General features: G+C 31.7%; 1 protein-coding gene across 2 annotated transcripts; it reads left to right on the forward strand.

Moving 5' to 3' along the window:
• The first annotated feature begins 1,968 nt into the window (after window positions 1–1,968).
• Window positions 1,969–7,772, forward strand: LOC18097462 (internal alternative NAD(P)H-ubiquinone oxidoreductase A1, mitochondrial). Of its 2 annotated transcripts, XM_006383950.3 has the most exons (9): window positions 1,969–2,132; window positions 4,759–5,433; window positions 5,558–5,771; window positions 5,987–6,147; window positions 6,257–6,322; window positions 6,408–6,571; window positions 6,675–6,789; window positions 7,034–7,213; window positions 7,400–7,772. In XM_006383950.3, the coding sequence occupies exons 2-9, from the start codon at window positions 4,849–4,851 to the stop codon at window positions 7,553–7,555; spliced, it is 1,641 nt and encodes a 546-aa protein (XP_006384012.2). In that variant the 5' UTR covers window positions 1,969–2,132; window positions 4,759–4,848; the 3' UTR covers window positions 7,556–7,772. The 2 variants fall into 2 exon arrangements, with proteins under 2 accessions (XP_006384012.2, XP_052307878.1); XM_052451918.1 differs by lacking the exon at window positions 1,969–2,132 and having other exon boundaries at window positions 4,165–5,433.
• Window positions 7,773–13,492: the final 5,720 nt, after the last annotated feature.

Here is a 13,492-nt window from a genome sequence, read left to right on the forward strand (position 1 = left end):
CTAGGTTGGGTTTCCAGCTATATAGCTGGGTTTTCCAGCCATCTGGGTCTGGCCCAAGAAGCTGGAAAAACCTCTTAGCAATTTTTTATTTCTGGGTAATATCAGGTATCCAATTGCCTGCTTGAATGCACCTCTCTTTTATTGTGACCTAATTAACCTAATTATTCTTGTTTTCTTATTAGCCAATATTAATTACATCTTGCATGAATTCACCAGCGGCGAGGAGGAGGATGAGGCACCAATATTATATCCGTGTCGCGAGTTAGGAACCGGACTATCCTTACATAAAGAAAAAAAATCGGTGTAAAAAATGAATATAAAAAGATTAATGGCAGTCCAGGTTACCACATGAAGCCGAAATTACTGCATCAAAAAAAAAAATTCTTAAACATTTTAATGTTAAATAATAAAATTAAAAAAAATTAATCTAAAAATATCAAAAAAAAACAATTAAAATAATGAGATAAAAAATTGACACAAAAATAAAATAAAATGATGTAAAAGTCTCAAGTCAATCCAAGTTAGCATGGAAAATTCACAACTCAGGTCATGAGACTGAGTTATTCTCGTAGAAAGCAAATAAAAAAGATCAATATTTAATAAACTCATTATTGAAAGATGAAATTGAAAAACAAAATTAATGTAAAAAGAAGAAGAAAAAAAGACCAACATCAATCCGGGTTAACATTTTATGCTTGTGACTCGAGTCATGAGACCGAGATTACCATCTCGGAAAAAATCATAAAACTCAATTTTCAACTAATTAAATGTTGAAGGATCAAAATAGAAAATAAGACAAATTTAAAAAAAAGGATCCAAAGAAAAAGAATAAAGACCAAATTGACATAAAAATAAAACGAATTAAAATGATGAGAGATGAAATTGAAAAACAAGTTCAATTAACAAAAGGATATATATCAACTAAAAGAATGAGAACCATATTTGATATAAAATCAAATAAAATCAATTGGTAAATAATGAAATTAAAAAAAAACAAATAAAAAAAAGACTTCAAAACAAATAAAGAACAATTAAGAGAATGACTATAATTAAAATAAAAACAAATGGAAGGATAAATTTTTATTTTGGTTGGATTAGCGTGAATCATGAGAAGAGGAGAAAGAAGAAAAAAAATCAGTCGCCGTCAAACCATCATTCATAACGCAACATGCGGCACCACATTGGATGTGCCGCCGATCAATCCTTCGAATTTGGTTGGATATTTTTGGTTGTATGAGGAGGTTACACGTGTTGTTTGAAAGAAGGCGTGCGGACCCCAATACACGTACTAGTTATTTTTTAAAAATAATATTTTATATTTGTTAAACTATTAAATAGTTCCTCAACTAATATAATTAAAATAATATTTTATGTTTATTAAAATATCAATTTCAGCAAGATTATTAGCATATAAAATAAAGAGAAAATTAAGGCAGCTAATTAATATCTCTTTTTTTACAGGATTGATAATTTTTTTTTATACTATTACTAGCCTATTTACCCATGCATTACCGCAGTTATTTTTCATAAAATTCTTTTATATATTTGAACACTTGATTTTAGTGATTGGATATATTCTATAATGATTAATTCTATAATGATTAATTTATATTTTAAAAGAACTTTATTAACGGTAAAATATTTGCTTAAGAATAATACTTGTACAATTAATTTGATCTTTAATTAAATCTTAATGCTAACTTGTATAACTTTATTGAGGCTGGCCATTGCTGATGGAAAAGGAAAGTTGAAAATTGATGATCGGCGACGTCGTTTCACATAACGACGTCGTTTAATTACAATCTCCATTTTCTTTTCTCTGCTCAATGCCAACTCATACGTACAGTGTACAAAATAAGAATATACGGCAACGTGCTTTTGCTTTGCTTGCTTCCTCGAACTCCGTTTCTTCACTATTTTAATAACTACTCGCAAATTTTTCTTGCACCTCAAGTTGGCTCTTTGATTTCTACTGCCCTCTCTCCCCCAACACACGTTCTCTCTCTCTCTTACACAAAACAAGACATAAAACACTTGAGATTTGTTGTTGTTGTTTTAGGGTTTCATTATAAAGACAGTAACTTCTGTCATAAGAACAAAACCGTAAATCTTGGGCACAAGCCAGAACTCAGGTTTTGTATTTTCTTTCTCTTCTTTTTTCTTATATGTTTGATGTTGCTGTTGTGGCCACATGATCTAGTACTGATGTTTCTATTCTTGTTCGTCGAGCTTGAGCATGGTTATGGTAACAGCTGATCATGGCATATGTTATCGGTCAATTTGCTTGTGTTTGGCAGGCGTTAGTATATGGTTTTAGTTCTTGTGGCTAACTTTGTTTCCTTTCTCTACAAGATCTGTTGTCTTTTAGAGTTTTGAATTTCTTTATTGGATTACAGTGACGTTTCAACATGTTTGTAAATCAAGTATTTGATCTTAATTGCTTGTTTAATGTTCTTGTTTTAAGTTCGTGATCATTAAAAAGTATTTCACTTTTAAATGGCTGCTTGATAAATCATTGTAGATTAGTTTTTAAAATCTGGTTCTTGTTTCTGTCTCATGACCACGATAGAGACTGAACCAGTGTAAATTTTTTAAGAAATATTCTTTTAGATATTTTGTAATCTTAAAATATATTTTATCACATGCACAAATGTATTAGTATTTTAATCTTAAAAACATTTTATTAAGAGTTTGGTAATTTTTTCATCTCATCAAATTAATATAGAAAAACCAATTGTTCAAAATAAATAATGAATTATTTTATATAATTTAATGATTTGTAACAATTAAAAAATGAATGAATTAGAGTAAATAATTTTTTATAAATTAAATAAAATTAATTAACCAAAAAGTGTGTTTTTTATTAAAAAGTATATATAAGAGGAGACTTTTTTTAACCAAATAAGTAATTTTTTAATATTATGAAAGATACGAATATCATTATTGAAAAATTAATATAATAATTAAAATATATATAATTTATAGAAATGAAAATTAGTCGTGTTTAAAAAATATTTGAATTTAATGATGAAAAGATGAGAATTGATCGATTAAAAAAAACTATATACTAATGATGAGATTATTATCTTGCATTTTCAACCATGTTAGATTTTATCTTTATGTTGTGTAAATACTTTATTTGATATATGATTGGTTTAATTATTTATTTTACTATTAAATATATTTGAATAGATGATTTATTAACTAAATGAATCACATAATTTATTTATATTATCTTTGTAGCAATTAATTATCTTCTCCTACTATGGTTACAAATCTTTTTAACATGATTTGAGTGAAAAAAATTATCATTTTAAGTTATTTAAAAAAACCTAAAAATATTATCTCTATTATTATTCTTAACATTTCAAGTTTGATGAAAATATATATATCAATGACTGTGATTTGTTAAATTTTATCCATCAACAAGTGTTATTTATTTTATATCATTATCAGATATTCATCTTCTATTTTATTTCATCTTAGATGTCTCCTTCTTTTAATGTTTGGCATTACGGTTGAAAAGTACTTTTGAAAAATTTTAAAATATTTTTTATTTTTTTTACTTTAAATTAATATATTTTTTATGTTTTCAGATCATTTTGATGTGCTGATGTCAAAAATAATTTTTTTAAAAAAAATATTATTTTAATATATTTTAAAATAAAAAATATTTTGAAAAGTAACCGCTATTTACCAAACATTAGAACTCATTTTGGTGGCTATTAATTCGTCATCCTCGGGTACAAAATGTTGTGAAACCTATTATAATTATTGATTAATATTATAAATAAAATAAAATAAAAAAGAATATAAAATTTCACATGGTTCGGCAATATTTATACATCTATACGAGCAAATAACTTCTATTTCACTATATATCAAGGTTAGATAATAATTATTTATAATATAGCCTAAATCATACTAGTGGTATCCCTTTACCCGCACCGCGAGACATTGCCCCACACCCCTCAACTTATCGATCCTCCCTACCAATAAAACAGTAAATAACATTCTAACTTATCTGTCGTTCACTCTAGTATCTATCATAAATTGCAGTTATTGTAGATTTATATAATTGTTAATTTCAGTATCTGTGAGATTAATTGAGTTATGTACATTCATGTTAATAAAATAAAGAAAAAGTTGTGTTCGTGGAGGGGGAATTTTTCAATCTGAATCGCTAGTTATGCAATGCACCCGCCATGGCACATTCTTTCGGCCGGTACTGCATTTCCTGCTTTAGGAACTTCCAAAATGTAAGGAAATTGCATCTTCGTCGGCATCAAATGGAACCTTAAAAGTTCGGAAGTCTATTAAGTTGCCTAAATGAAATCATTAATTAGGCTCTTATTAGATAGTTGTCATTTTTAATGGGGGAACTAATTACCGGTGTGTGTTAATTTGGCAGCTAAAACTAATTACCAAATAAGAATGTGATTTATTTTAGTTTTAGGTGAAGCATTGACAGCTTATTGTGCTGTTAATTTGCATTTAGCAATGCCATATCATGATGAGGAAATCTAAGTTTGGCTTTTGTTTTCTTGTCAACTAGTCATGGAAAGGATCGTTATCAAAGGTGACCGAACTGCTAGAGGCCTTTTAGACCATAACTCCACTTGTTGTACCTGTTGTGTTTAGCTTTCACAAAATTTGGAGTGTTTGAAAGGGCTTCCTCTATACCAAGTATATATTAATTCTTGTTTTAAGAATGTATGTGCGCTGTTTGCGTAGCTCATTTCTCTAATTTAGATGCAGGTTCAATAAGTGAAAGTTTCTTTATTTGATCCTGAATTGAGGGGTTGAAAGGTATCAGGTCTTGTTTCTAGAGTGATACTCTCTCTTGATATGGCATTTGCAAGGATTGCTAGAACTGGCTTGAGAAGAACAGGAGGCACCTTTGGCAGTTACTCATGTGAAGGGGATGTGTTATTATGTGAGGGCACCAATCGTAGAAGTCCCTTGCCTTCCCTTCAAAATGCTAAAGCTGGCAGAGATTTTTCATACATTTCCAGCATTAGGAAGTTTAATCGCATGAGTATGCAGAGCATGGGAATCAGGGTCACCCCACAATACCAATCTGCAACTGCAGAGAGGATCGTGGAGGAGTCTGAATCGGAATATGATGAACCAATGTATCCAGGATTGGAAGCAACCAAGCCAGGTGAAAAGCCAAGGGTAGTTGTCCTTGGTACTGGATGGGCTGCTTGCCGATTCATGAAAGGACTTGACACCAGAATTTATGATGTTGTTTGCATATCTCCAAGGAATCACATGGTGTTCACACCTTTGCTTGCTTCAACTTGTGTTGGAACACTTGAGTTTCGCTCTGTAGCTGAACCTGTTAACCGGATACAATCTGCATTAGCAACAAGTCCCAACTCATATTTTTATATGGCTTCCTGTTTTGGCATTGACACAGACAAGCATGAAGTGAGTCTTGTATTTTCCTTTATATGGAAATCATAACAGTACTATAACTGGGTATGTAATTGTCAATGTAAGTTGCATTCCGCGCGGCAGTAAGTAAAATTATTTGTTAATTTCATGTGATCAGGTGTACTGTGAGACAGTTAGCAATGGTGGATTACCCCATGATCCTTACCAGTTTAAAGTTGCATATGACAAACTAGTCATTGCTGCTGGAGCTGAGCCTCTGACTTTTGGTATCAAGGGGGTAAAGGAACATGCATTTTTCCTAAGAGAAGTGAATCACGCTCAAGAAATAAGGAAAAAGCTTCTCTTGAATCTTATGCTTTCTGAAAATCCAGGTGAGTTTTACGATTCAATTATAACGTTCCTTCTCTATTACATACTCTGAACAGCCTTTGTTCAGAATTCTTAAAGATGAAGAACAAGAAATGGTCAAAGCTGTTCATTTTTGTCCAATATTTTTAGATATTCTCTCTTAAATTGATCCGAGAACAATTCTAGGGAACCATTTTTTTTTTTTAATGCAAGACTTGTTCTGATAATATTATTGCAGGTATATCCGAAGAAGAAAAGAAACGCCTTCTACATTGTGTTGTTATTGGAGGTGGTCCTACTGGGGTAGAATTTAGTGGTGAACTGAGTGATTTTATCAAGAGAGATGTTCAGGACCGGTATACGCATGTTAAGGATTATGTTAAAGTGACCCTAATAGAGGTAATATACATGAATTGTTTCCTTCTTAACAAATAATTATGCATAAAGAAAACGAATTTTGATGCAATTTCCTGATGTTTTGGTTTTATTTTTCTCCCTTCTTGAACAGGCAAGTGAGATTCTGTCATCCTTTGATGTTGGGCTCCGGCAATATGCAACAAATCATTTGACCAAGGTATTTTAGCTTGCAATGGAATCTCTACTGTGCTGGAACAACTTCTTTTATGAACTGCTTGTGACATTCTGAAGTGTTTTATCAGTCTGGTGTCAGTCTTATGCGAGGCGTAGTGAAAGAGGTGCACCCCAAGAAGATAGTTCTCAGTGATGAGACTAATGTTCCATATGGCCTTTTGGTCTGGTCTACTGGTGTTGGTCCCTCTCAGTTTGTGAAGTCACTAGACCTTCCCAAGGCCCCTGGTGGAAGGTATTGACAACAGGATATTTATTTGATACTTTTCTGCTTTCTAGCAATTTTGTTCCCCATTCCTATCTCTGGGTGGATTCGTTAACTACTCTTATTGACACAGGATTGGTATTGATGAATGGTTGCGAGTCTCATCTGTAGAAGATGTGTTTGCACTTGGAGACTGTGCTGGTTTTCTTGAAAATTCAGGTAGACCTGTGCTTCCAGCTTTAGCTCAGGTCAGACCCTCTAACTAGTTTGCGTCTCTTGTACCTCTCTCTTTAGTCACAGTAGTTTAGCTTTCTATGATTGTTGCATCATAGTATTTTCTTCGGATCTCTATACTTTGGGTGATTGTGGAACGGGCAATTAAGGGAAAACAGTTCATTTTTTATGTAGTTCTTCAGAATTAAGCTGCTCAAGCAGCTTGCAGCAATGATCAATTGCCTGTAAGCTAATAAAATTTACAAAAAAAATTTGCAGGTTGCAGAAAGGCAGGGGAAATTTCTTGTGAAGTTCCTTAACAAGATTGGAAAGAAGGATGGAGGCAAGGCTTTCAGTGCAAAAGATATCCCTCTTGGTGATCCTTTTGTCTACAAACATCTGGGAAGCATGGCATCGGTGGGCCGTTATAAGGCACTAGTTGATTTACGCCAATCTAAGGTACGTTCCCTAAGCACTGTCGTGCCTGTAAAATTTGGAGCATTATGTGGCCCCTGGCATCGTGCGTGTCTTACATTCACAACCCAGACTGCACAACTGCGATAAGCTTGACTGTGCTTAGCAGTCCTCTTCGAGTAAACTTTACGTTGTCATCAACTGACGAAATCTTCGGTTTCTCTTTGGCAGGATGCAAAAGGCGTATCTCTTGCTGGGTTTGTTAGCTGGTTGATTTGGCGCTCTGCTTACCTTACCCGTGTGATCAGCTGGAGGAACCGGTTTTATGTGGCAGTGAACTGGGCAACCACCCTGGTTTTTGGCAGAGACAACTCCAGGATAGGATAGGTTTACATGACTCAACTCAACGTTGCCATTCCAGAGAAATACCGGTGTGATTCTGAAATTTTGTTGAGCTGGAGGCTCTGCATATTATATTATATTCCTTCATAAAACCTTTCATTCTTTAGATTTTGGATAGAGGATCAATTCGAGGTTCGTATTGCTAACTAACATGGAAAATACAGATTAGACAACAGAAGCAGAAACAAATTCACCTTTTACTGTGTATTAAAATTGATCAATCTGTGATGTGATTTATTATTTCCAAACCAATTGGCATCAGTCAAGAACCCAAGATTATGCTGGAAGCTTGATCATTTTAGAGTTGAATTGGATGTGGGCTTGAGGATGGAAATCAAAATCAGATAAAACGATATGGAAGAAGAATCACTCCTTGTTCTTCTAGCAAACTCAGCCCACAAGTTTTCCACCTTAAAACAATGCTGTGGATTGGTGAAGGGACATAAGGAGGAGGAGATTATTGCATATAATTGAAGTATTGATTTTTCAATTAAGCTATAGTATCGTACAAAATTTGGGTAAAAAAGCTATTAAGTACAAACTTTCCTTATACATCTCCCACTTAGAACTCATCCATAAGACAAGTTTTTGGGCTGTTGAACTAAATATGAGAAGCAGCTCGACGAGGAGCACTCTGAGAGAAGAAAGACGCAAAAGAGTGAGCCAACCCCACAACTATAGCCACCTTAACCTGTCCTCTCTTTGGGATCGGACGGCTAACAAACCCCCGGGAAACTTTCCCACCGTTGAAAATCACCGGCCATCTTGCACCAGCCATCTCACTTTAGTTCTTTGAGAAAGATCAAACGCGTCACTCACTGCCTAATCTTACAAGGGAGAGAGAGACAATACTAGAGAAGAGTGTGTTGAGCTTGCATCATCAAGGGTAACCTCTTCTGGGTTTTTATATAGGTTTAGTTGATTAATGCCCTTGGTTATTGCATGAAATTACAAGATAAAGACGGTTTTTGACTCATTAGTTGACGATCTTGACCTTGCCCAGCTTTACAATTTCGTTTCTTTTTCTATGTTTTCTTTGGGTTTGAAACTATAAAGTTTGTAGTCTTGCATTGGTGTGCTCGTCCATCTTTGCTCATCATGGTCTTTCTTGTTCGAGTCCATGAACTTGACGTTTTCGAAGAACAATTCAAATCTACATTTGTTTTAGTTGTTTCTTGAGTGTGACATGCAGAAAATGAGGCTTTTCTATTATTTTTTTTCCCATGTGAGTGTTTGATTTTGTGTTATAATCTGCTTTTTAAAGTAATTTTAAAATTATTTTTTATTTCAAAATACATCAAATTAAGTTTTTTTATGTGTTTTTAGATAATTTTAATGTACTAATATCAAAAATAAAAAAATATTTAAAAAAACCATCATTTTATATATTTTCAATCAAAAAATATTTTTAGAAAATATCATCATGATATCAAACACTTACTAAAATATAAATATTTTATACTTATTTTTAACCACGTGTTTTGTTTATTGTATCATTGATAAGAAGCTTAAATTAGCTTAAATTGCCATCTAATCAAACCAAGCAAGGAGATAATATGAGAGATTTGGCTGGATTTCCTCTTCAAACAGTTCTAATAGTAATACCCTTTCTAATGAATGGGAAAAGGAGGGAATAATTATGGTTTGAACCTTGGTTTTATCATCAAATTAAATTCAAAAAAAAAATGGTGGAATTCAATCAAAATTTCAAATTGAATCATAATTTGATGGTTCAAATCACAATTTAGTTTGGTCAGGTTTCAAGTTTAGTTAAGAAACTAGCATTAATTCTCTGTTAAATCAGACGTAGCTTGTAAGTAATTTCCCAAATGTTTCCTAAGATTTATGAGAATCAAGCTTGTTGGATTCCAGCAAATGTGAACACCATTAATATAAGGGCAAGTTTTCCGTCCTGTGAGACCACGGAGGTGACAGGAAGATGCTTCTTGTCGTAAGAGAATGCTAAGATAGAGTCATGGTGGTTCTTGAAAATCACGTGCCCATTAACAAATAGAAAAGTCTAGCATGTCTCACGGTGGTTCTTGTCTCTTTGCTCTTCTTTTGTCTTCTCCAATGCTGATCCTACTTTCGGTTCAACAAGACAGACTTTCTTCTATAACTTCTTCTATCAGATTTTCTTTCTTCCCATTATATTTTCCTTGCAAGTTTATCTAGCAGCTAATATAATTTCCCAGGGGCAGATTTACATGGAAGAGAGGATGAGATCACCCCTCTTAAGCTTTTCAAAAAAATAAAAAATATTTAACATTAGTTTATCAATGCAACTCGGCTAGGGTTTAATGATCACCTCTGCTGGATTGATAATGTAATAGTTTAAAGTGTTTTTTACTAAAAAAAAATATATTAAAATAATATATTTTTTTTCATTTAAAAAATTTTAAATTTTTGAGAAACACGGTTTCAATCGCGTTCCCAAACACTATCTAAATTCAGATATCAGCACATCAAAATAATATGAAAACACCAAAAATAATTAATTTAAAGAAAAAAATAAAAAAATATTTAATTTTTTTCCAAAAAAATTTTAAAAATACAATATCTAATATTCACAATAAAATATACACAAAGAAAGGTTTTATTTCCCACGAGTTAACGTTTGGAGTGCCTTAAACGCAATAATATAAAGAAAAGATTAGATTGTATAATTATAATTTATCCATGGTGGGGTATGCATATAATTGAAGCACATGAAGTGGGAGGAGCAATAAGGTATCGCCATCGATATTTTTCTAATCAATTTGAAAGAAATATTTAAAAGTCACCATCTTCTTCCTGAAGAATTCCGAAACTATTATTTAAGAGATAGTTGAATATGGCCTGCATGTGCTGAACACTTTAATTAATTAATTAACTAATTAACCAAAGCAGCATAGTACTATATTAGAATCTAACTAATTAAGAACTATATTAGGATAACACCATTCATCGAATCTAAATCTTGTGAGTGGAAAAGGGCTTTGATTCAATGTACTTAAGATTTTGTAATTAGGTCAAGAAATATATTAATTCGATTCTACTAGGGTTGGACTTGAAAGTTGAAATTAAAGCCGCCAGTTCCTGTTGGATTTATTTATTGGCAATTTAAGGCAAGTAGGGCGGAATTTTTTATAGGCATTTGTGTTCTTCACGTAAGCAAATACCTTCCATGCTTGCTTGGATGACGATACTCAATAAAATCTATGGTGAATGGTTTTTTTACATATACTGATCAGGATTTTTTTAATTAATGTGGATATCCAAACCAGTTTGTATATATCTCGATTAATTTTATGGACACTAAAGTTAACGACTATGTAAACCTTCAATGACCCTGAAATTTATAAGACTTGAATTGATAATTTTTAAAAAGTAAATTTAAAAACTAATGTTAAGTTACATCTCTTAGAATTATCTTCAAAAATATCAATTCAAAAATATTTTTGATTCTGTAATTACTGCACCATGATTTGCTGTTTTGCTAGTTAACTATATTATTATATGCGCAACGTTAAGGATAGGGTCGGATTTATTTTGGACATAAGAAAAGCAATTGGTTTTTTAATTTTCCAATGTTCTTAAAATCAATTAACTATTTTTATTTTTTGAAATGGATAAATTTTTTATATAAAAAAAAACCATAATTAGAAGCAAGGGTGGAGCCAGGAATTTTTCCTGCCCTGGGCTATTAAATAAATATATAAATATTTTTTAAGATCAATTATTAACTTATGTATATGAATTTTAAAAGTTAATAGTAAAGTTTTAATTCAAATACACTATTTAAAATATTAAAAAATAAATTTAAAAGTACATAAAATTAAAATGAAAGTAAAAATAATCTCACTATTGAAGTTACTTCCTTCGATGTTTTGTGGAATATAATTCATCTATTATCGAATCTGAATCGATATTGTAACAACCCATCAACCGGGATAAAATAACAATATCATATCAACTAGAAAACAAAGTAATTAAATTTTTTTTCTCTCTCAATTGCTCCTTCCTTTACTTAATTCTTCCTTACATTAGTGTTTTATAAATTGAACTTTGTAAGTTTACAAGGTTATTCTCTCAATTTTTTATATTTTTTTTCTTAGATTTTTTTTATGTTTTTTCTTTACTTTTTTCTCTTTCTCTCTCGCCTTTTCTTTTTCTATTTTGCTTCTGCCCAGTCGACAACATATAAAAGGAAGGAAGAGCTTATTTATTTTATTTTTTAATGGCAAATAACTATTTTACCCTTAATGAGTCGTTTTGCTTTTATTTGATGGTTTTTTTTTATTAGGACTATCAAGCTCTGTTTATTCTAAAATTTTAACTAGATTTTATTCAATATATTTTAAGATCCCTCGTAAAATTTCAGCTCAATTTGATGGTCGAATTGAAAATTACGCCCCAATAACATAAAACTGGTCAAATTATGATTTTTCATCAAATTTCTGAATTTCTCAAAAAAATTTGAAATTTTAACCCAAGTTAAAATATAATATTAGAAGACTCTACATAAATTTTTCAGAATTTTTTGATAATTCAATTAAAAGTTAAAAATTTATTTTAAATAACACTAATTAAAAAATCTTGATAAAATCTTGACCTGCACTATTATCCACCCAAGGCTTTATCATGCCTCTGCCCTTGATCAGAAGGTTGGATATCAAACGAAAGTTGTGCGAAATTATGATTGAGTTCTATAAGTTTAAAATAAATTAATCAAATTCAACAAAATCTTAGCTCTGCACGCAAAAAAAAAATAAAAAAAAAGTGTTCAAATCATTGACAAAAAAATTTCTATCCTCGAAACCTTAAAAAAAGAGGGTCAAGTTTTAATAAAGATTATTGAAAATATAATATTTCCATGATAAAACGCGTTGTTATTACTAATTTTAAGTTAACAATATTGTCTTGACTTGTGTACGTTAACAAAACGCAAACCTTCATTGGGCAAAAATCAGTGTTCATTTAGCAGTGTAGTTATGCTTTTCAAAATAATTTTTAATATTTATCAAAAATATATTATATTAATATTTTTTTTATTTTTAAAATTAATATTTAACATCACCACATCAAAACCATTTAAAAATATATAAAAAAATAATTTAAAATAAAAACATAATTCAAGAATTATATAAAAAAACAACTTTTTACCGCAAAAACGAACTCGCTTCAGTGTGAATGGAAATGATGTTTCAGTGAGTGACACACAAACCACCAAGGAAATATTCTGGATCCACTAGCTGCTAAAAAATACTATTTGCTGCAGAATCATTTCCATCACAAATTGACATCAAAGGCTATAGAATCAAAGTAGAATCAAGAAGTTCATCTGGGAATCAAAGAAAATTTATCCATTCGATGATTAAACTCTCTGTACAAAGGAAGAAGCACTAATTACCCCATAGAATACATGATGAAAAACAATAAAAATGTTAATCTCTCTCTAATTAGCCACTAAACTCAGGCCAAAACTTTGAGCAGCCTTCCGGTGGTCTAGTACTTGTGAGCTAGCTGGGCAGCACCACATTTCTTGCGGGGAGAAAACATAGAAGCAAAAGTATGGGCCAGACCCAGAACTATTGCCACCTTAACTTGCCCTCTCTTGGGGATCATACGGCCATAAAACCTCTGTGAGTAACTTACACCATTGATCATCACACTAGCTGCCATCTCTGTTTTCCTTCTTCTTCCTTCTCTTGGGAGATTGAAAATGTGAGAGAGAAAGAAAAGTTGTTGAGACTTGGGAGTGGAATGTGTTGGTTAAGATGGTACTTTGACACGTTGGTTTATATAGAGATTGGCCTAAAGAAAATGCCCTTTACTAGAGATTGCCCATTATTTTGTTACCCATTTTGACCATGCCTTAGATCACAATTATACAGAATTTTGTAAGGTTTGGCAAGGATAGCATGGTCTTTGTGGAACATG

Source organism: Populus trichocarpa, chromosome 4, assembly GCF_000002775.5.
Source record: "Populus trichocarpa isolate Nisqually-1 chromosome 4, P.trichocarpa_v4.1, whole genome shotgun sequence".
NCBI classification, from domain to species: domain Eukaryota; kingdom Viridiplantae; phylum Streptophyta; class Magnoliopsida; order Malpighiales; family Salicaceae; genus Populus; species Populus trichocarpa.

Coding starts and splice junctions, on each gene's coding strand:
- LOC18097462 (XM_006383950.3), top strand. CDS start 4,849: ATGGCATTTGCAAGGATTGCTAGAACTGGCTTGAGAAGAACAGGAGGC. Junction 5,434..5,557: donor TTGACACAGACAAGCATGAA/GTGAGTCTTGTA, acceptor TCATGTGATCAG/GTGTACTGTGAGACAGTTAG. Junction 6,790..7,033: donor TGCTTCCAGCTTTAGCTCAG/GTCAGACCCTCT, acceptor AAAAATTTGCAG/GTTGCAGAAAGGCAGGGGAA.